At 30.1% G+C, this 24316-nt stretch overlaps 1 protein-coding gene and 1 long non-coding RNA gene across 2 annotated transcripts; one reads left to right on the forward strand and one right to left on the reverse strand.

Annotated features, from left to right (window-relative positions):
* Positions 1 to 1970: 1970 nt before the first annotated feature.
* On the reverse strand, positions 1971 to 2968 carry LOC106445724. Its single transcript, XM_013887340.3, has one exon. It carries the CDS (start codon positions 2552 to 2554, stop codon positions 2195 to 2197), a length of 360 nt encoding a protein of 119 aa, XP_013742794.2. The 5' UTR covers positions 2555 to 2968; the 3' UTR covers positions 1971 to 2194.
* A 1553-nt stretch (positions 2969 to 4521) lies between these two features.
* Positions 4522 to 10298, forward strand: LOC106448091. The gene is made up of 3 exons (XR_007331864.1): positions 4522 to 4660; positions 8336 to 8416; positions 9902 to 10298. It is a non-coding gene; the product is annotated as an uncharacterized LOC106448091 (long non-coding RNA).
* The last annotated feature ends 14018 nt before the right edge of the window (positions 10299 to 24316 follow it).

Raw genomic sequence — 24316 nt, forward strand, 5'->3', positions numbered from 1 at the left:
TCCAAGAATGATTTAATTCATGATTTCATATAACCTGTTCTTAGAAAAAACTTTCAACAAATATCAGTATTGTTAGTGCAAAAGCATAAACAATATTTAAAGATTTAAGAGTGTAGGAACCTTATTTTACTATCATAGGACAACTGATATTTGTAAAGAATAATAAGAACATAAACTAAAATTTCAATACAAAATATAAAAATAAAGAATAATTGTAGAGTCGAGATAGTTAATCTCTTTCCTTAAATCTTTAAACGCCCCGTAGTGTGACGGTTTTATGGCGCTCAGATTCCCAAGATACAACTGCAGCATTGTTTCTGTTTACCATCACCGAAAAACAGAATCTATCGAACTTATTTCTGTGATGTACTCTCAGACTCAAAATAAAAAAAAATACTAGCATAACTATTCTGAGTGGGAGAAAAGTTTCTTGATTGTATGAATGTGTTTATTTTCTAAATGGCTCACAAGCCTTTATATAGAAAAATAATGAGAAGCACAAGTTTCATTTTTCAACACAAAAATGAAACCTCCATGGTGCACTAATGAAGTTTTTAATTCTTGTCATTATTATGTGAATTTATTCCACATTTTGACCAAGAAATTAAAGAATAAAATTATTATTGTTTTGACCAATTCAAACAAAATAATATACTTTAAAATGGATTTCTTTTTTATATTTTATCAATATAAAAGATCAACATATATTTGGTTTATAAGATTAAGTCAATGAACATGAAGTCCAACTAACAAATGAAAAAACCCAAATCCAAGTTCAAATATCCAATGTGTGTATTTGCTACTTTATATAAGTTTCTCAAATCACACACATTAGACCTCCATTTCTCATTCAAATAAAACTTCTTTTTTGACATATGAATACATTATTCATAATGTTCAAAAAATAGTTCCAACAGCTTCATCGGACGTCCGCTTCCCGCTTCGGAATCGGAATCAGAATCGGAACCTTGTGGAAGCTTGCGGAATCTCGCTTCCAAAACGTATCTAAAATATTCTTTTTAAAAACTTGTTGGAAGCTTATGATTCCGTTTTGGAATCACGCTTCCGTTTAAAAAAACAAATACAATGTATATCAATAAAATATAAAACCATAGTTTTAATCTATATAAAATAAAACAAATTAATAGTAATGAATATTGAGTTATAAATATACAAATATCAAAAATAATACTATAAATTATCTTTATGCATTGAGATTTTTTTATTAAAGATACAGCACATATTGAAACATATTGTGTCAATTATTTATGAAGATTAAAAATAATTAATATAATACTTTTTGTAAACATAATTTATGTGTATTTTTACAGTTTTAATATAAAATCATTTCAAAATTATTATAAATGAATAAATGTTTTATTTCAAATTTAAATCATATAATTTTTAGTCCTAATTTTCTAAAAAATTTACATATATATATTTTTATTTATTTATATATGGATATACGCTTCCAACACGTACCCGTTTCCTAATATTTTAAAAAAATATTGTTTCTGCGCTTCCTTACGCTTTCGCTTGAAAGGATCTTCATTACTCTACATGACGTCAAGATAAAAGAATCTTGAGACAAGGTGGAGAAACAAGAAACTCCAAAAAGAGACCATTAATGTCATGCTCTTATAAATGCCCAAGACATGGAATCTCTGGTAAAAGAACACCCAAGGGTGTCAATATCTAGATGATGAAGTTCATTGTTAATGGTGATCAACTTGGTGATTGCAACGAGAGATACATTACATTTATCATACTTTAATTTGAACTTTTGCACGTGCGATCGACCTACCGTTTAACTCCCGTGTTCTGGCAATGAAGTTTAGACTATTGCTTCAAGATCATCACTTAGATTTAGTTTTTAGTGATGGCTTTTGAAAGAGCTAATTAACAAGTGAGAGAGATCAAACGGTTTGTTACAGTTAAAAGAAAATTGAACATAGGTTAACGCCGTTAACTTAACGGTAACTAATTAATTAACCAAACATCCAACGGTTCTTAAGAACAAGACAATACAACACAACACAAAAGACAATACCCAATCCAACGGTTCTAATGAAAAACAAGCACCGACAGAAGATGGTCCGCTAGAAACCTACAAAAAACACGACAACTAAAAGAGGAAACATTTGGATTCGACAAATTGATCTCCAGATCCGAAAAACAGCGACCCGGATTCGTTTTACTCCTTGATCCGACCCGAGATATCAGAAGCGAGCCGAGACGCAATCGCTGAATGATACATAACTTCGTGGAACGTGGAAGCTTCTGCGATTTTCTTCCTCAACTCCTTAGCTTTCTCCTCCGTGAGACACCCGCGACGACGAAGCTTTTGACCCGGATCCTGACCCGACCCGTTCGATTCCGGAGCCACGGAGGAGGAGGTTTCGATGTTGAGGTAATCCGGCTCGGAGGGTATGCCGAAGAGAGGAGCCCACCAAGAAACAGGTTTCTTGCGGTTTGGATCCGGGTTTTTCATGGATCCGGATCCGGAAGATGCTCGGATCGTGAAAGGAGCGGAACTGCAGACAATCGAAGCCATGGTTAAGTTGAAATGCAGATAAAGAAGTAACGTGAAGATTTAGATGATTTAAGGAAAGAAAGCAAGATGAAGATGGATAAATAGATCTTTTATGGTTTCGAATTATATAATGTAATAAATTTGATGTAAATGATCTGCTACGATGCGATTTGAAAGAGGATCTCGTACGTTAGATATGCTTTTATTCAGCTATCCACGGAGATTTTGGGTGGACGCCGACGTAGTTGATTGTGACCTCGGGGATGGATAAGTCTTGCCGCGTGGAACGTTTTTTAAATCGTCAATTTGCAGTGTCTTCATCTGTACTTTTCTGTAAAAAAACATTTTTTATTATTTAAATGACGTGAAAGAGCCGTTTGGTTTTATGCAATCAAAACGTAGACTACATAAAAATATACTAAAAGACAGATTAAAAACGAAGTGATCTGAGATGGGATCAGTCTAAACGCGTTGAACGCTTTTTTACCGTCAAATCGCCGTGTCTTCGATCTGCACCTTTCTTAAAAACTTTTGATTTATTTACGACGTTAAAGAGCTGTTTGAGTCTTTAAGAGTACAAACAAAGAATTTGAAATTAACGGGGAACCGAAACACTCTCTCTCTTCTGTTAGAGAGAGAAAACTCTCTCGATCTCAATCTCCTTTCAAATCATAAATCCAAAGATTAGAGATGAGATGAGTTTGGTTCTGTGATCGGTTTTTCCTTCCGGAAACGATGGCTCCTTCAGTGTCGTTTGCCGGCTTCTGACTCCGGCGTCGTCTCTTATCCTTTGGTGTCGACGGCTGGCTCCGTGCCGGTTTCATCCGGCGTTTATATTTTTGGAAAAGAACGGTGAAGAAAGAAGACATGGTTGTGGCTTTAAAGCCGTCGGTGGTGGTTTAACTGGCTCTGGATGAGATCTCGGGACAGTCTCGATCGATCTCTCCATTACAAAGAGTGTAGGCGACGAAGGTGGGCGCGGTGGTTCTGGTTCCGGTGTTATCCGGTGAAACACGTGTCCATTTTTTGTCTCCTCCGATGTGAGCCTCGTAGATTGGGTTACGATGTGGTGTTTGGATGACGCGTGTCTCGTTCATGGGTGAGTTTCGACACGTGGGTGGCCTCGCGAATTTCTGGACGCGTGGGATTGTGAGGCACCGCATGGTCTGTGGTTTGGGCTTAAGGTCCATGTTAAGTTTGCCTTTTGTTCTGGGCTTTTAGTTTTATGTTTAATGTTTCTTGGGTTGTTTGGGCTTGACCCATTAATAAAATAATAATAGATGGAAAAAAAAAAAGTACAAACAAAGACGTCAAAGAACTCAGAACTGTTCTGGTTTCTGGTTTATTTGCCGGTTTTTGACATTTCTTCTTTGATTATTCTGCTTATTGGGCCATTTTTATAAAAATATAGACACATGGGTTTTGATTGAGCTTTTAGTTTTTATTAGTTTGTTGGGCTCTCATCTTATTTTTCTGCTTTTCGTCTCTTTTGTATATTTTTAAATCCAAAAACCCCTTTGAAAACATTACTAGATAATTCACTACTGACCTCTTTTGGCTAACCAGCAAGAGAAATTTAAACTTACCATAAAAAATAGATATTTCACCACTGCCTCTTTACTGGACTTTAATCTCTTATGTGACAAAGGACCAAAAAAAAATCTACAACCACCAAAACTAATCTCTTATGGGACAAGTGAGTGTAAATTATGATTTTACCCTTAATGAAAGCTCAATATCAACCATTAGATCAAAATCATTCACGTTATAATGTGAACCGTCGGATTTTTAAAGATGAAATATTTACAACAATGCCATTAATGAATCTTATTCCTTAGCCATTAGATCATATGAGTATGTTTTAATCTTAGCCATTGGATTTCATCATCTAGCTTCTTCTCTCTCGGCTGGGTCCCACATAAACTTTAATCACTCTTCTTCTTCTTCTTCTTCATTTCACCCTCAACCATATTCAACCACCACGAAAATTCATTACATTCACCAACCAAAGATCTCTTCTTCAACTTTTCATCCACAAACCTTTACATATGTTTCTTAAGGTCTTTCTACAGCTTATGATGCCCTGAAACAGCACATGTGCGTCGTCGTTGGTTCTAAAATCGTTTGGTAAGTGTATACTCTCTCCCTCTCTTTTTCTCTCACTCTTCTCTGTCTTTTTTTATTTTTCTAATTTTTTATGTTTCAGTTTAGTCACATAATATGTATATTAACGTTTGAGTAAGATTCTAAGATTTAATATAATGTTGTTAAAGTATGAAACATGATATTATAGAATAAATCGTTTTTGTTTATGGTACAACTGATACAACTTTTGCATATGTATCAAACAATACAAGTGATACTGGTATAACTAGTCCAACTATGTCTTATTTACCAGAGTAGTGATACTGATATAACTAGTACAACTATTCAGATTCTAAAATTGAAATATTCCATCCGATATTCCATAAGAAAAAAACAATTAGCTGGCTAAATTGGTAAGTATTTAGATAGGTTCCTTTTATTTGTGATATATTTTTTTTTTTTGCAGTTTTCACACTATCTCATAAGTTTGCATGATCTACCTTAGACTTTTAAGGTTTGTTAACTTCTTTGTCCACATAATTTTTGGAAAAACATACATGAAATGTATTTTAACAAAATTGATGATTTTATTTTATTGGGGCAAAGGCATGTACACATAAAGAAGTGGTACAACTGAGGTAAGTTTAAATTTTATGTGGTACAACTAGTTTTTTCGATTTCAATGCCAAAATACAACTATGTACAAACCGGTACAACTGACAAACTAGTACAACTCTGTACAAACCGGTACAACGCAAATACTAGTACAACTATGTTATTTCATCTTGTATTGTGCATCAAATTTTAAATATGTATCATGTTTTAAACACTGTGGTTGAACTATATGTTATTATGTTGCTTTAGTTGTATCGGTTGTACTAAAATAATTGGTGATGCAAATAATTTACATCAATTTATTTAATAATTGATGTAAATATATAAATTATTTGCATCATTTCATTTTACACAAAATTAGTATCAATTTTAAGAATTTATTCAAAAATATGTATCATTTAGAATTGCTGATTTATATCTTTTCTAATTAAATGTAATTTTAAAAAAAAAATTGATTAAAATGATTTATTTTGGTAGTTAATTCTTAATTAATACCTTTACTGATTATTTGTATTATTTTTTGCAATTTTGTTTTCTTCTAATAGCTATTATTATCTTGATAAACAAACTAAAATTTTACAATTGTAGATAACAATTGTATTAATACATCACAATTAAAACAATTACTTGCAAAAAAAAATCATACATCAAACCCAATCTGTTTCTTCTTTCCGGTGATTCGCGTCTTTAGAGCAATGGTTGAAGAATTTTCTGGCTCCGCATCCAGCTTTTGTGCCTCGAGACTAAAAAGATGAAGATGATTTTTTTTCAAAAATCGTACAACTAGTATAACTTATAAACGTAACAATTTCAAATCAAATATTATTAAAAATATACTATTCATATATTTGACATGCAAGCAGAAGAGATTAGACCAATATGTCTTATTGGTTCTACATCATTCTCTTTTCTAGCATTTTCATATGCTGAAAACAATCAATAAAGAAAATTATACATCTCATAATTAAGCGATGCCATTTTATAATTTTCTCAAAGTCATGTCATCTTTTTTTAGTGAGAATAAATATGGTGATGACACATAAGAAAATCATTTCTCAAATATGTATAGGAGATACTCAATATGTACTAGTTGTATTAATTCGAGTTGTACTAGTTGTACTAGTTTGAGTTATACTAGTTGTACTAGTTTGAGGTTTACTAGTTGTACTAGTAATACTTTTCGTTCTTCATTATCTTGAATATCATATGGAAAGATGAAATTTGATTCTAGATAAGATATAATTGATTAAATATAACTGTGGATTGATCGATTTGAGATAAAAAAAAAAGAAAAAAATTAGTGGATGATTGAAGAAATTTTTTGATTTTGTTTTATGGTGAAAAAAATGGAGAAGAAGAAGAACTGGGTTGGGTTTCTTCCTTGTTTTTCTTCTTTGGAGACATAGTTTCTCAAAGAGTGACACGAAATTGAAGAAATATATGAGATTCAAGATGATTGTTGTCGAGTTTGATTAGTGATGGGAGATAGAGGGAGATCGTGATTTTAGTTCGTAGGTTTCGTTGGTTACATTGAAGACAAAGAAACTGGGGACAAAAGAAATTGGGGATTTAGGTTTATTAAAACATGGGTCGGTCGGGTTAATGGGAAATGGGTGGGTCCACTGGCTGGATATGTAAATATGTTGAAGTTTTAGGTTTTATGGTATTTTCTGCTTAATTTTAATTTATTTTTAATTCATTAAAAAAATAAAAATAAAAGGGGTCTATTCCAGACTTTTTTGGTGCCCTTCTGGTCCATCCCAGCATTTGATCCCTCTTTACTCCACATAAAACTAACTGAAGTGAGTTTTTTTTAGCAAACTGAATTGAGTTGTAGAGACACTTTAAGCAATGAGAAAGCATCTATCATTGTTAATGGCTTTTTAACTTCCTCCAAGATTTTCTAAGGGAGTTATTTTAAAACTTGAAAGCTGGCCATAATTTGGATCTTTCAACAACTTCCAATAGAACTACTTTGTAGTAGAATAATTTTATTCATCAATAGAAGGAATAATATGTTGGATCTCCGCAATAAGGACATAAGAGCACCATTATCATAAGAGCACCATTATCATGGTGTCTTAGGCAACGTATTTAGAGTGTTTAGATTTAAAAATAGTTAATTAAGAAAGAGGCGTTGCTTAATGAAGACGCGCAAAAGACGGGGGTTTCGCGGCACGTGTCATTTATTCAACATCACTCTCTCTCACAACGCCTCGTCTTCTCTCTTTCTCTCGAGGCGACTCTGAGGCGAAACGGTGATCTCTCTGCAACGATGATATCTCCGTCTCGTCGACGGCATCAGCTGGAGTCTCTATCGGTTGAATCGCCGTCTCTCTCTCTCTCTCTCTCTCTCTCTCTCTCTCTCTCTCTCTCTCTCTCTCTCTCTCTCTCTCTCTCTCTCGTTAACGACTCTGCGTCTCCCTCGCTCTCCTCGACGATTCCGCCTCCCTGTCGCTCTCCTCGACGACTCCGCGTATCTCTCGCTCTCCATGACGGCTCACCTAAATCAAGAATCGCTCCACCTCTCTCTCTTCGGCCCGTGGCTATCCTCGACAAATTCAAACCGAAAGAAAAAGCTAAGTTTTTTTTCCTCTTATGTATGAATCATTCGTTGTTAAATTGATTCGTGTCTTGTGTTGCATGCGTCTCTTGTGTTTTTTATGTCTCCTGATTGAAGAGATGATGTCTCTGTCTTTGTTTGTTTATGTCTCTGTCTTTGTTTGTTAATCATTCTTGTGATAGTGCATTCTTGTTAAATTGATTTGTGTGTTGTGTTAAATCGATCACTTTGTTTGTCTCTCCTGATTCAAGAGATGATGTCTGTGTCGATCAATATATCAATCAGTTCTGTTGTTTGGTTTTGTCTCTGTCTTTGTCTAAGTCGATCAGTACTTGTGTTTGTTTATGTATCATGATTCAAGAGATGATGTCTCTGTATTTGTTTCTTTATCGTTGTTGTGATTGTTGATGTTAATGTCTTTGTTTATGATTCTTCTCTGTCGATCAATATATCAATATATCAATCAGTATTTGTTTCTTAATCTTTCTTGTGTCTGCATCGTTTTAGTGTTGATTCTGTTTCTCGTGTTTCCTTTTCAGATGGACAGTTAAAGAGACAAGAAGGTTCTTCAAAGAAGAGGTATGTGTTGTGGACGGATGAAGAGACACTGGCAATTTCAGGTTAGATAACTTTGAACTGAGAATTGATTGTGAATCTGAATTGAATTGTTTTGATTGTGAATCTGGTTAGATAGCAATGAGTTAGATAGCAGTGAACTGTCTTGAAAGAATTGAAATGAGTTAGATACATATAAAACCAATAGTTAAATGTTGAAGTGTGATTAATGAGGTAGATAGCAATCAATGTTAGATAAATGAGTTATCTAAATGTCAAGTCCATGTGGTTGTGGGTGTGATGAAAGCGTTAAACGCTTTCTCTCTTCTATTAAACATAGTCTTTCTTCTCTCTTTATCTATCAAACTCGTTTCCCTTTATATTCCTTCTTCCATCTCTCTTCTTAGACATATTCAGATATGGATTCCAATATATATCTGAATTTAAATTTTGTTGATCTTCTTCATAATCAACAAGATAGTGGTTTAGAATCCTCTCATATTCCTTTATTTGGCACGCAAGCAACTGAAGGTTCAAACTTCGAACCACACAGTCATGTGGAGCGTAAAGAATGACGCACGTGGACTCCAATAGATGACATAGTCCTCACCAGCTCTTGGTTAAACACCAGCAAAGACCCTATTGTAGGGAATGAACAAAGGTCTGTTGCAATATGGAAAAGGATAGCAGCCTACTACTCGACTAGTCCTAAGATTGCCGAGTGTGACATAAGAGAGGCATCACACTGTAAGCAAAGATGGCACAAGATCAACGACTTAGTTTCCAAGTTTTGTGGAGCGTTTGAAGCAGCAACCCGTGAGAAAACCAGTGGGCAAAACGAGACTGATGTTCTCAAACATGCCCACAAAATCTTTTTCAACAACCACAAAAAGAAGTTCACACCAGAACATGCTTGGAAAGTGCTTAGAAATGATCAGAAGTGGTGTGGTGTTTCTTCGGCTTGCTCTCAAGGAGGTTCGAAAAGGAAGAAGTTTGAGGACGGTTCACATGCAGCATGCTCTTAAGCTAAAGAAACCGCAAGTTCTGTAGCTGATGAAGGAACCACTCGTCCCACGGGTGTTAAGGCAGCAAAAGCCCGTGGGAAGAAACCGATGGTTGAGGGGAAAGAGGTGGCTGAGTTTGTGGAAAATCAAGCAAGAGGATTTGGTTATAAAGGAAAAGCTATCGAAGATGAAGCTTCTGGACAGTCTCATTGCAAAACAAGAACCTCTTGCTGATTATGAAGAAGCTCTGGAGAAGAAGTTAACTAATGAGTTGTTGCTGTCTAATTAGGTCTTGTTCTACTTCTTGTTCCCTGTTTAGTTCTTAATTTTTACTCTCGGATTTTATTGTTCTTGTTCCGGGTCTAGTTCTTAAGCTTAAGTCTCGGTATGTATTGTTCTACTTGATGTTGTTGTAATGGTCTGGTTATTGATGATATAAATTGTTTCAAGTTCTCTTGTTCTTGTTGAGTTATCTTTAGAGTTAATGTTCTTGTCTCTTTAGAGTTAATGTTGTAATGTTCTAATGTCATTGTTGTTCTTGTTTAGGATGCGAGTGTAGCATTGGGAGTTGAAGCGAGTCACGGTCTTGGCAGTGTACTGAAGAGAGTCATGGACTTGGCAGTGTACTGAAACGAGTGAAGTCGTGTAGTGTAGTGTCTTGTGTTGTATTTACTGAACTCTTGTATCACGGACTTGTACTGTAATGTGTAAAGACTGAACTCTTGTGTCACATGTCTTGTATTATTATTGTATGTCACCCTCTCATGTAGTCTTTTTTTCATCAAGTAGTAACTCCTATTCAACCTTCTATCTCTCATTCTTTATATTGAACTTTCTGAACAAACAAATCACAAACTCATTTTTTCTCTTCTTACCAAACCAAAACCAAGATCAAACGCCAAATCACTAAGTCATTTTCCCTCTTCTTACCAAACGAAAATCAAACGCCAAATCACAAATTCATTTTCTCTCTTCTTACCAAACCAAGATCAAACGCCAAATCACTAAGTCATTTTTCCCCTTCTTACCCAACCAAGTTCAAAGCTAAATCAAATTCCCTTTTTTTACCAAACACTTATTAATTCAAAAAGAAAAAAAAAATTTCATCACAAATATGGCATCTTCTTCACAAAACACTTTTGAAGAATCACTTGATGATACATTTGATCAATATTTTGATCAAACCTTTGAGAATTTTACCATTGGTCATCAAGAAGAAACAAGAAAACAAAGAAAAAAATGATCTTATATCGAAAGAAAACGTGAAGAAGGGCATATTCGTCTATGGGATGATTATTTCAGTGAAACTCCAACGTATCCTGAAAATTTCTTCCGATGACGATTTAGAATGAAGAAGTCATTGTTCATGCATATTGTTGATCGTCTCTCCAACAAAGTCCAATACTTTCGGGAAAAGAAAGATTGTCTCAGAAGGATTAGCCTCTCTCCCCTTCAAAAGTGTATTGCAGCCATTCATGTCTTGGCATATGGTTATGCGGCTGATACGGTTGACGAATACCTCCGGCTCGGTGAAACAACAACTCGGTTTATGTGTAGAAAATTTTGTGGAAGGAATAATACATTTGTTCGGCGACGAGTACCTAAGAAGATCAACACCAGCATATCTTCAACGTCTACTTGATATTGGAGAGCATCGCGGATTTCCCGGGATGATAGGAAGCATGGATTGTATGCATTGGGGGTGGAAGAACTATTCCACCGCTTGGAAAGGGCAATATTCTCGTGGTTCAGGTAAACCAACAATCGTTTTAGAGGCGGTTGCTTCGTATGATCTTTGGATATGACATTCAGGTACCTTAAATGATATCAATGTTTTTGATCGCTCACCTGTTTTTGATGACATAATAAAATGTCAAGCTCCTCAAGTCATTTTTATTGTCAATGGAAGAGAGTATCATATGGCTTACTATCTCACAGATGGTATTTATCCGAAATGGGTGACTTTTATCCAATCTATTCCAATACCACAAGGGCCGAAAGCAGTTTTATTTTCTCAACGTCAAGAAGCTGTCCGAAAAGATGTCAAACGTGCTTTTGGAGTCTTGCAAGCTCGCTTTGCCATTGTTAAAAATCCAGCACTGTTTTGGGATAAAGTCAAAATTGGAAAGATTATGAGAGCATGTATCATACTCCATAATATGATAGTAGAAGATGAACGAGATTGATACACTCAATTTGATGTTTTAGAGTTCCAACAAGCAGAAGACAACGGAAGTTCACATGTGGATGTCACGTATTCTACAGATATGCCTACAAACATCGCAAATATGATGGGTGTTCGAACAAGAATTCGTGCTAGACAATTGAAAGATGATTTGGTTGAACATATATGGCATAAATTTGGACGTGATGAAGACAACAACTGAGCTCCGATGCTTCTTTCAAATAATTCTCGTTTATTTTACTAATCTTTGGTTTCATGTTTTTGTTTAAAAATCTATGTTTAAAATGTTATGTTTAATAATTTAATCAATATATTTGAAGTTTTAAAAAAAAATATATAATATTTTTTTTAAGAACCCGAAAATAAGAAACTTGCAATGAACCACATAAATATACCTATTTCTTAACCAAGTCTCTTAAACTCACTTTTCCAACTAAAAGTTATTAAAAAAAAATTAAGAGCCCTTAAATGAGTATGAAGGATAATGATGCTCTAAGAAGGCTTACAAATTCCATAGGGCAGCTTTGTGTTGTTGTGTTTATTTCTTTCGATAGCGAATATATATATATATATATGGACACTTGATAGGCCAAGCAAAATCAATGTTGTGTTTTTGTCTCTTGATGTGTCTTTTAACCATTTAATACCGCCGCAAACACATTTTCTTTGACTCTGCCTATAGTTTTCAAGTGTCATCTTTTTCACCTTTAGGCTTTGAATGATAACATTTGTCCCGCACCGCACCGCACTTAACAGTAACAAAAATCTCTACATATATCATATATCTATACGTTTTTATAACTGTTAGAACCGCACCGCAGTTAAACTGTTTGTCCCGCACTGCTCAATCCGTTGTTACCATTCGGAACTTTAAAACCCATCTTCTCCAAGTGACAAATTATTTTAAGTAGTAATGAACTGACACTTTCCAATAAATTATTCTCCTCTTAAATTATATGATATAGTTTTGTTGGGTTACTAGAAGTCTACAAATTACAATGTATATGCATGTTTCTTGGTAGAAAGTCTTATAAATATGTTCTTCTACCCTAAACTAAGTTGGCGAGTTTTCCAATAAACTAATTATTTTACAAAATGTAAATAACAATTGGCTAACCCGGCTGTGATAAACACATTTGACATCTGGCTTCATGCCATTCAACTAACTGAAATACATGCGACCAGGCCCGGCCTTGGGGTAAAGCCCGTAAAGCAGAGGCTTGAGGCGCCAAAAATTATTAAAATGTTAAAGGCATAATGTACAGCGAAGTTTTGTTGGGGTAGTGGCTACGTACATCTTAACATCTCTTTAATGCGCGGGTTCGAACATCACTGCTGCCCTTTTTTTTTATTTTAATAAAGGCAAGCTGCCATTTTTTATTTTTAACAAAGGTAAATTGCCAAAACTATAAGATTCGAATAATAACTAAGTAATTTGATTGTAGAGACTAGGGATTAACCCGGGCTACGCCCGGGATTTTTACTTTTTCTAATTTAAGTTGTTAAATTATTTATATTTAGGCTATGATATATATTTATATAAATGTTAAATGCATGTCATAATTAAAATTTATTTTTAAATTTTAACACGTTAAATTAACATATTTTTTACTATTGAAATATTTTTTTGTAATTTTATTGGCTATCTAATTATCATATTTAGCAAAACTATCTTTTGAGTGTTGGAATAAATGTTTTAGAGATTTTATTAAACTGCAGTGTATTTTCGGATCAACCACATGCTCAACATTCGATCGATCCGTAAAAAGATGGTCGATCTCCTTGGCCAGGTAAGTACAATTTTAGCAAAAATATCTTTTATTTTCAAATATTAAGTATATAAATATTCTTTTTAATTTTTTTAATTGTATTTTTTGATTAAATTATTGTATTATAATGGTTATGTAAATATTTTTTGTGATGTTTGAATTTGTGTTGTTCGTATACTTAACGTAGATGATATTGATGTTTAACAATTTATTGTGTTCTGGAAATAGAAAATAATGATATATCAAAACGTATCTAATACTTGTTAAATGATAGTATAATGTAAATTACATCCATTATTTGAAAATAACAATTTGTTGTTTTTATTTTTATTTTAAATCAGAAATTATTTTTATTTAAAACAATTATTCATATATAATATAATAGTTTAAGTTTGGAAGATTAATCTATATATATAAATTATGTATATTTTTTAAAAAATAATTTAAAATATTATATATTGAGTATCTGAATAAAAGCTGAATTTCTTATCTTGAAAATCAGATATTTATATTTTTGTCTTCATGTTATACTCACCAATCCATCATTGATATTTATAACTCAATATGTTTTTTTGAAAAACTTAGTTTTAAGTAATAAACGAATTTAATAAATTAAATTCATCACCTATAATGTTCTGTAAACTATATTTGAAAGCTCTCTAAAATTATATTTTAAGCATAATATTATTATTATTTAATTTAAGTTATTTTAAACATAATATATGCTAAACCAACTTAAATTATATTTACAATAGGACCATCCTAAACCGGTTAGTAAACCAAAAACAATACTAAACCAACATGAACCAATACCTGATTCGGCGAGGAAAGAAGTGTTTCGGGATAAACGCTTGAATGGTTATTAACTGAAATGGTTTGATCATGAAAGAGTTAGTATGAATATTAACAATAAAATTATGGATTAAATTAATTTAAATTTGTAAGAATACCTTTGAGTCTATGAAAAGCAATTCAATTCCCATGAATAAGTTTGGCTTTTGGAAGTTGCGGGTTTCCCAACAATGAATCCACCTAACAAAAAGTTTGTTGTTATAAAAAAATCTCATTCAAGGTCATTAAAGGTTTCTGGGACGGCAAGAGTTGATGGTGAAACCATTTTTTGCTCGAGTGCTTTGAAATTTTCCTTAATAGTGTGAGGTTGATGTGGATAGAATAATGAGATTTATAGGGACTTTCTTGATGAAAAACTATACATTTTTTTTTAATGTGGTATTTCCATTTTTATATAATTTACTACCATTTTAAGATAGAAGTACATTTTAAGATATATGCTTAAATCTTAATGTACTTTTTGCATTTTTTAAAATGTTTATTTCCATTTCATATATTTTTATTTACGTAATATCTATATTTTATATTTTAAAATAGATATTTAAATATTAATGTACTTTTTCCATTTTTTAAATTGTGTATTTACTTATATTATATATTTTATATTTTAAGATAGATGTTTAATGCTTGATGATCTTTTTCCATTTTTAAAAAAATTGTGTATTTACTTATTATTACATATATAATTCATATATTATATATTTACATTATTTACTTATTATTTATTTTCGTGTATATGTATTTCCATTTCTTGTACTTTTCATTTACTTAATATCTATATTTTACATTTTAAGATAGATGTTTAAATCTTAATGTACGTTTTCCATTTTTTTTAAATTGTATATTTCCATTTGTTATACTTTCTATTTACATAATATCTATATTTTAAATTTTAAAATATATTTTTAAATCTTAATGTAATTTCCCATTTTTAAAATTTGGTATTTACTTATATTATATATTTACTTGTTATTTACTTTTCTTTATGTTGTGTATTTCTATTTCTTATACTTTCTATTTACTAATAATTTTATATTTTAAGATTGATTTACATTTTAAGATAGATGTTTAAATACTAATGTACTTTTTCCATTTTTTTAAATTGTGTATTTCCTTTTCTTATACTTTCTATTTACTTAATATCTATATTTTTCATTTTAAGATAGATGTTTAATATTTAATGTACTATTTCCATTTTTTTAAAATTGTGCATTTACTTATTATTGTATATATAATTCGTATATTTATATATTTATAATATTTACTTATTATTTATTTTTCTATATATTGAGTATTTCTCTTTCTTATACTTTATATTTAGTTAATGTCTATATTTTATATTTTAAGATAGATGTTTAAATTTTTACGTATTTTTCCATTTTTAATGTAAAACGACAATGTTTAATAGAAGAACTTGGACAAATAGTCAAATAGTTATATTTATTTTTTTTTTCTTTTTTTTTATAAAATGGTAATGTTACATTATGAAGATAACCCGTTTTTTAGTGAACAATGGTAATCTTACATATGTTTAATGTAGTTTTTCCATTTTTTTATGTTGTATGTTTACATATTATTGTTATTTTTAAATGTAAAATGGTAATTTTGCATATGTTTAATGTAATATTTCCATTTTTTATGTTGTATGTTTACATATTATTTATTATTTTCGAAATTATATATAATTTTTTTTTACAAAATAGTAATGTTACATTATGGAGATAAGCCTTTTTTTTAGTAAAAAATGGTAATCTTACATATGTTTAATGTAGTTTTTCCATTTTTTATGTTGTATGTTTACATATTATTTTCTTAAAATAAAAATGCAAAATTGTAATCTTACATATGTTTAATGTAGTATTTCCATTTTTATGTTGTATGTTTTACATATATTTATTATTTTCGAAATTATATATAATGTTTTTGTTTTTTTATAAAACGGTAATGTTACATTATGGAGATAAGCTGTCTTTTTTTAAGTTAAAAATAGTAATCTTACATATGTTTAATGTAGTTTTTCTATTTTTTTTATGCTGTATGTTTACATATTTTTTATAATTTTCGAAAATAATAATATTAAATGTAAAACTATATTTTATGCCACGTGTCATCTTTCGAGCTTATATTATATATTTACTTATTATTTATTTTTCTTTATATTGTGTATTTCTATTTCTTATACTTTCTATTTACTAATAATTTTATATTTTAATATTGATTTACATTTTAAGATAGATGTTTAAATACTAATGTACTTTTTCCATTTTTTTAAATTGTGTATTTCCCTTTCTTATACTTTCTATTTGCATAATATCTATATTTTACATTTTAATATAGATGTTTAAATCTTAATATACTTTTTCCATTGTTTTTAAGTTGTGTATTTCTTTTTCTTATATTTTCTATTTACTTAATATCTATATTTTACATTTTAAGATAGATGTTTAATATTTAATGTACTCTTTCCATTTTTTAAAAATTGTGCATTTACTTATTATTGTATATATAATTCGTATATTTATATATTTATAATATTTACTTATTATTTATTTTTTTTATATTGAGTATTTCTCTTTCTTATACTTTATATTTAGTTAATGTCTATATTTTATTTTAAGATAGATGTTTAAATCTTTACGTATTTTTCCATTTTTAATGTAAAATGGCAATGTTTAATAGAAGAACTTGGACAAATAGTCAAATAGTTATATTTATGTTTTTTGTCTTTTTTTTTATATAAAATGGTAATGTTACATTATGAAGATAAACCGTTTTTTAGTGAACAATGGTAATCTTACATATATTTAATGTAGTTTTTCCATTTTTTTATATTGTATGTTTACATATTATTGTTATTTTTAAATGTAAAATGGTAATTTTACATATGTTTAATGTAGTATTTCCATTTTTATGTTGTAGGTTTACATATTATTTATTATTTTCGAAATTATATATAATTTATTTTTTACAAAATAGTAATGTTACATTATGGAGATAAGCCGTCTTTTTTTTTTAGTGAAAAATGGTAATCTTACATATGTTTAATGTAGTTTTTCCATTTTTATGAGAAGTTTAAATCTTAATATACTTTTTCCATTGTTTTTAAGTTGTGTATTTCTTTTTCTTATACTTTCTATTTACTTAATATCTATATTTTACATTTAAGATAGATGTTTAATATTTAATGTACTCTTTCCATTTTTTTTAAATTGTGCATTTACTTATTATTGTATATATAATTCGTATATTTATAATATTTACTTATTATTTATTTTTATATATATTGAGTATTTATCTTTCTTATACTTTATATTTAGTTAATGTCTATATTTTATATTTTAAGATAGATGTTTAAATATTTATGTATTTTTCCATTTTTAATGTAAAACGGCAATGTTTAATAGAAGAACTTAAACAAATATGTTTAATGTAGTATTTCCAATTTTTATGTTGTATGTTTTACATATATTTATTATTTTCGAAATTATATATAATTTTTTTTGTTTTTTTTATAAAACGGTAATGTTACATTATGGAGATAAGCCGTCTTTTTTTTAAGTGAAAAATAATAATCTTACATATGTTTAATGTAGTTTTTTCATTTTTTATGCTGTATGTTTACATATTTTTTACAATTTTCGAAAATAAGTAATATTAAAATGTAAAACTTTATTTTATGCCACATGTCATCTTTCGGGAGAAATTTTTTCCGCTGATGTGGACGCCATAAAACGGTAATGTTACATTATGGAGATAAGCCGTCTTTTTTTTAAGTGAAAAATAATAATCTTACATATGTTTAATGTAGTTTTTTCATTTTTTATGCTGTATGTTTACATATTTTTTACAATTTGTCTATATTTTATATTTTAAGATAGATGTTTAAATATTTATGTATTTTTCCATTTTTAATGTAAAACGGCAATGTTTAATAGAAGAACTTAGACAAATATGTTTAATGTAGTATTTCCATTTTTATGTTGTATGTTTTACATATATTTATTATTTTCGAAATTATATATAATTTTTTTTGTTTTTTTTATAAAACGGTAATGTTACATTATGTAGATAAGCCGTCTTTTTTTTAAGTGAAAAATAATAATCTTACATATGTTTAATGTAGTTTTTTCATTTTTTATGCTGTATGTTTACATATTTTTTACAATTTTCGAAAATAAGTAATATTAAAATGTAAAACTTTATTTTATGCTACATGTCATCTTTCGGGAGAAATTTTTTCCGCTGATGTGGACGCCATAAAACGGTAATGTTACATTATGGAGATAAGCCGTCTTTTTTTTAAGTGAAAAATAATAATCTTACATATGTTTAATGTAGTTTTTTCATTTTTATGCTGTATGTTTACATATTTTTTACAATTTTCGAAAATAAGTAATATTAAAATGTAAAACTTTATTTTATGCCACATGTCATCTTTCGGGAGAGATTTTTTCCGCTGATGTGGACGCCCTATGGAGATTCAAAAGCTCCCTTTTATTAGTAGAGAGTAGTTTTTTCATTTTTTATGCTGTATGTTTACATATTTTTTACAATTTTCGAAAATAAGTAATATTAAAATGTAAAACTTTATTTTATGCCACATGTCATCTTTCGGGAGAGATTTTTTCCGCTGATGTGGACGCCCTATGGAGATTCAAAAGCTCCCTTTTATTAGTAGAGATTTTGATTACCTTTTCTATTTTTTTAATTTCCTTATATATTATATTAAATAATAATTTTTTTAACTTACATAATTTCCTTATATAATATATAATATATTATATTCTGTCTTTTCAACTTGTTTTTTAATTTTTTCTTGCAACTTCAATCATATTCCACCATTTCTTAATCTATGTAAGTTTTTTTTCTTCTTTTTCTTTTTTTCTTTCATTAACTTTTGATTGTTAGTAATTTGTTTTATATATGTTCTAAGCTTCTAGCATATGTAAAAAAATATAGCTAAGGGGGCAGCATATTTAGAGTGTGCTTTAGGTGCCACGGATGTCCGGACGGCACTGCATGCGACGTATTCGGGTAGCTCATGTGATGGGTTCAAAGACCATATATACCTCAACGTGGATCTTTTATACTTTCATTGGGTTAAAGCCTAAGGGACGAATTGTGGGAGTGTTTCCTAAATTACATATCTAAATCTTGTAGAATCTTAAATATCGAGTTTACAGCTACAACATCAGGTCATCTATATACAGCTTTATTTATGATATGCATAACAGAAATATAAGAAAAATAAAACAACAGTGAATGAAATTATGTACAACATTGGAATGAGGAAAACTGCATAACAAAAAAGAATAAAATGCATTTATACCGTTTAAAATTTTTAAATATTGTCCTGGTTCCTGGTGGTTTAATTGGCATCGTCCAAAATTTATAAAAATAATAATCTCTTTAATATTGGCATGGAAGCCTCCAGATTCGATGTAACTTTTTAGGAAAGATATCATGAATAAGACAAGCGATAGCGAACGTAGATGCCCATACTAAACGATAAAAGTATGTAAAAGGGAAGAAACTCATGAGACTCATATTTTCTCACGACCTTATTCCTTAATTGGTGAAGTACTAATTAAATCAGTATCAAACTTCTTTTTTTTTTCTATTTATTATAATAACTAGATTTTTTAACCGCACTACGCGCGGATAAGATATTATATGTATTTCTCTATTCTAAAAAAATAATGTATAATATTGTATTACATTATTTAAAGAATATAAAATAAGACTACATAACATAAATATATTTTTAAAATTTTCTTTATGGAAATCATTATGTTGTTTGATTTTTGTACTTGATTCACATATTTGCATAGTTATTTGTGGTAGATGAATAACTATATTTTAATTATCAGTAAATAATATATATTTATTATATAATATAAGAAAAATAAATTTATTTACTTTTCTCATGTTGGGGACTCGGTTATAGACATATCATATTCGAAAGAGACATTTTTACAGTTATTAATCTTCTTAACAGTTAAGAAACAAATCTGAATATCAAAACAATATGTCATACGATCTCTTTGTGGAATAACTGCTCTGAAGAAATTCAATTTAGAAATCAAAAAGGACTGAAAATAGATGTGCAGATGTTTTATCTAAGTCAGCTTTACAAAATACTATTCATAGTTCATATATCATTTATGTCCATCCTATTTTTTTGTCTATCATTTCTTAAACATCTTGAAATAACTGATGCTAATTAATAATAAACTTTTGGCTGGCAAAAAAAATCAATTTTGTCTAATTATCGCTTAATTTGTCTAAATGATATATATGTATTTCTCAATTCTAAAAAAATAATGTATAATATTGTATTACATTATTTAAAAAATATAAAATAAGACTACCTAACATAAATATATTTTTTAAATTTTCTTTGTGGAAATCATTATGTTGTTTGATTGTTGTATTTGATTCACATATTTGCATAGATATTTGTGATAGATGAATAACTTTATTTTTATTATCAGTAAATAATATATATTTATTATTTAATATAAGAAAAATGAAATTATTTACTTTTTAAACAAAGTTGTCTCATGTTGGGGATTCGGTTATAGACATATAATATTCGAATGAGATATTTTTACAGTTATCAATCTTCTTAATAGTCAAGAAACAAATCTGAATATCAAAACAATATCTCATACGATCTCTTTGTGGAATAACTACTCTGAAAAAATTGAATTTAGGCATAAAAAAGGACTGGAAATGATGTGCAGATGTGTTATCTAAGTCAGCTTTACAAAGTACTATTATTCATAGTTCATATATCATTTAAGTTCATCATTTCTTAAACATCTTGAAATAACTGATGCTAATTAATAATAAACTTTTGGCTGAAAAAAAAAATCAAATTTGTCTAATTATTGCTTAAATATTTTATTAATATTGTCTAAGAAGCTTTCCATTGATATCATAGTTTAATTTTTATTAGTTTTTTTTGTTAATTTTAGAGTTTTTTGTATTTAAGATTTTTTCCATATTAAGCCTATATTTCTTTTACATAATATATATATGTCATAAAAATTACCATCAAATCAGTTTTACTTATTTATTATTTTGTTTTTAATGAAAATACACTTTTTAAATAATTTAATTTAAAATAAAATTATATATTAATTTGTTGTATTCTAACAATTTGATTGATTTAATTAATTTGTTTTGGTGGATAACTTAAAAAGTTTTCATATGAATCGGGGAAAGCAAGCTTATGTTGTTATATTATATTTATTTGTGTATATGGAATCTATATATAATGCTAGTGTAATAAAGAAATAACATTTTTTTTTGTAACTTCAAAAAGATACATTATTACAATTTGAAATTATTCAAAATTGAATAAAATGGTAATTAAATAAATATAATTGTTTTTTATCTTGTTTAGTTTGATTCTCATGAAAAGAAATCGATAGGTTAAACAAATGTTTCAAAATTTGTTGTGTTATTGTTTTGTCTATAAATTACAAAATTTATTGAATTGATATATTTAATTATTGCACCCTTAAATAATATTTTATTAAAACATTAGAGAACTGTGTTTTGAGTTGTTTTGTCAAAATTGTACAAAAATCTATGCTTTTTCATATTTGTCACGAAAATTTATATGTTAAACTTTCTTTTACAAAATTCCTAACTTTGTCACGAAAACAAAAATCTATGTTTTTCATATTTGTCAATGTTCTCACACTTTCAAATAATATATTAGCTTACTCACTTACTTATTTTTTTGTACAAAACAAAGTATCGGAGTCTTGAAAGTTGAATCCATATTATTGTAAATGTACATAAGAGTTTGTGATTACATATTTAGTTACTCTTGTATATGTATCCAAGAAAGTTTCAATGGCTTAGTGGTGTCTGTCCTATATTTATGTCATATTAACCCGGGTTCGATCCTTTCCTTTGCATTTTTTTTTACGAAAAAATGAATGAGATGACGTGGCAACTTCGGACTATCTGATTGGACGATTTTTTATGCCTACGTGGACACTCTAAAAGGAGGTTATATCCCCCTTTTAGTATAGTATAGATAACAAAAAGGGAGAATATGAAGAACACGAACACTCTACGTTAACATCAAAGGTCGTTTTTATTCTCCAACACTACCAAAGATGTATTCCTAAAGCTTCCTCTTTATGATTTTTCTACGGCTAAAAATATTTGAATAAATAGCAAATTTTGATATGATCGCTTGCAATTTTTTTTATAGGTTTAGCATTAATTAGCTAGGTATTGAAATTCGATTTGAATCATTTATTGGTATCAGGTAGTTCACATAAGTTTATTTAAGATCCATTAAAACGAGAAAAAAATGATTCAAATTGGTTCGGATTTTGATTTTGGTTCAGTTTGGATAATAAAATAGAAACCTGCTAAAATATGCATCCAAACTAGCTACATTACGAAAAATATATATTTGAAAATATTTGTTTTGCCACTGTCTGAAACCACAACCAAACCTACCAAGAAAATATAAAAAAATGCTCAAGAATCGATTCCGCAATAAAATTCCAAAAGACTCATAAGAAAACAAACTTCAAGAAAACGAACGTTGGAGTTTCTATTCCCTTTCCATTTCCGACTAATCACCAAACATATACTTCTTTAAAGTTCCACACAGCTTGCTCTCACTTCCAACTATCCTTTTCATACATACATTCTTTTTTTTTGTCCATATAAAAAAATATTTTGAAGAGTTTATATTTTAAGTCGAGAGAAGATGTGTTGGTCTAATAGCATTTCTCTAAACACACATAAGGTTGTTGTTTAGTGTAACTATTGTTTCTCTAAACACACGCAGAAGAGTAAGAACAAAACTACTCGGAAATTGCATATTTCTACGTTAACAATTTTGTCATATGCTTATTTTTTTTTTGTAAAATGTTGAATTTATTATACCAAAACTATCAGATTTTTACCAGATTTTACAAAGTAAACTAGTAGCATAAAGCGATAATTAAATCAAAAGACGAGCTACGATACAAGATAAAGAACTCGTAAGACGCAAGCATTAGCCAAAGCAACAAAAGAAAACGAGGAAAGCTCAGACCAAGGAAACGGGAATGGAGTAAAAAGGCCAAGCAGTTTCCACGAACCCGAGAGAAAGGCGCTCTCAAACCTTGAATGCATGGTGCCTACAGCTTCCTAAGGATCCACTTCTCCCAAACCAATCCAAAGAATCACAAGCATGAACCTACTTACCAATCCGACACTAACCATCCGGCGGCACGAGGCAGTGACACCAACCGACGATGCTGTCGTACGGTAGGAAAATTAAAGATTGCCACCTTCAAGCCCACCAACCGAGACTAGACACCCTTTTAGCCAAAAGTCCATATAGAACAGAACGACTGGAAGGGTACACAACCTCCAGAGCAGCCAACACCAAGCGAGTACGCAGACTAATGCCCAACAGTCATCCTGCCACTTATCAAAACAAACCACTACAGTCCACTTCCGAGCAAACAAACCTGAAATGTAGAAATATGGAGAGAAGGAAGGGGCGTTGGGCGCCACACCGCCAGCAACTCAGAGCTTCGAAGCGGAGAGCCGAAGAAAACCACAATTTGCCGCCACATGAACCAACTGTGAGGAGAGCTGAGAAGCCATCCTCCTTCGACTATATGCAACCCACCAGAGACCACTGGTGGAAAAAAAACCCGAGCAAGAGACCGGAGCACAAACTGCTCCAACTCGGGAAAAGTGATCCAACATCAACAAAAATAACGCGCCACACTGACGGAGGAGGAAGCATTTGGAAGGTACCGCTGACAACCCACACCGTATTTGGAAGAGGCCCGTATTTGGAAGAGATGTGGGCCATGCGCCTATTAGAGCCCAAAAGAAGGAGCCCAATGCAATCTTCAGAAGCCCAAAGAAGTGACAACAAGTTCAAGTGTTTAGGGTTCTAGAGTTTCATATAAATATGACTGTTATGAGAATGTGTTTTGTAACCTTGCTGCTCATAGAAGCAGCCTCCATTAAAGACTTTATGAAATCAAACATTTGTTTTAGTTCTTGAAGACAAACACAAAGCTTCTCCCTTTCTTTATTTCTTTGCACAATAAAGCTCTTTGAGCTATGTCTTTCTCTCTTTAGTTTGTGTCTCAATAAGTTCTTCTAAAACAC

This window comes from Brassica napus, unplaced genomic scaffold, assembly GCF_020379485.1.
Source record: "Brassica napus cultivar Da-Ae unplaced genomic scaffold, Da-Ae ScsIHWf_1508;HRSCAF=2105, whole genome shotgun sequence".
NCBI lineage: Eukaryota > Viridiplantae > Streptophyta > Magnoliopsida > Brassicales > Brassicaceae > Brassica > Brassica napus.

Bases quoted from the DNA above. Each gene is read 5' to 3' on its own strand.
- LOC106445724 (XM_013887340.3), bottom strand. From the start codon at position 2,554: ATGGCTTCGATTGTCTGCAGTTCCGCTCCTTTCACGATCCGAGCATCT.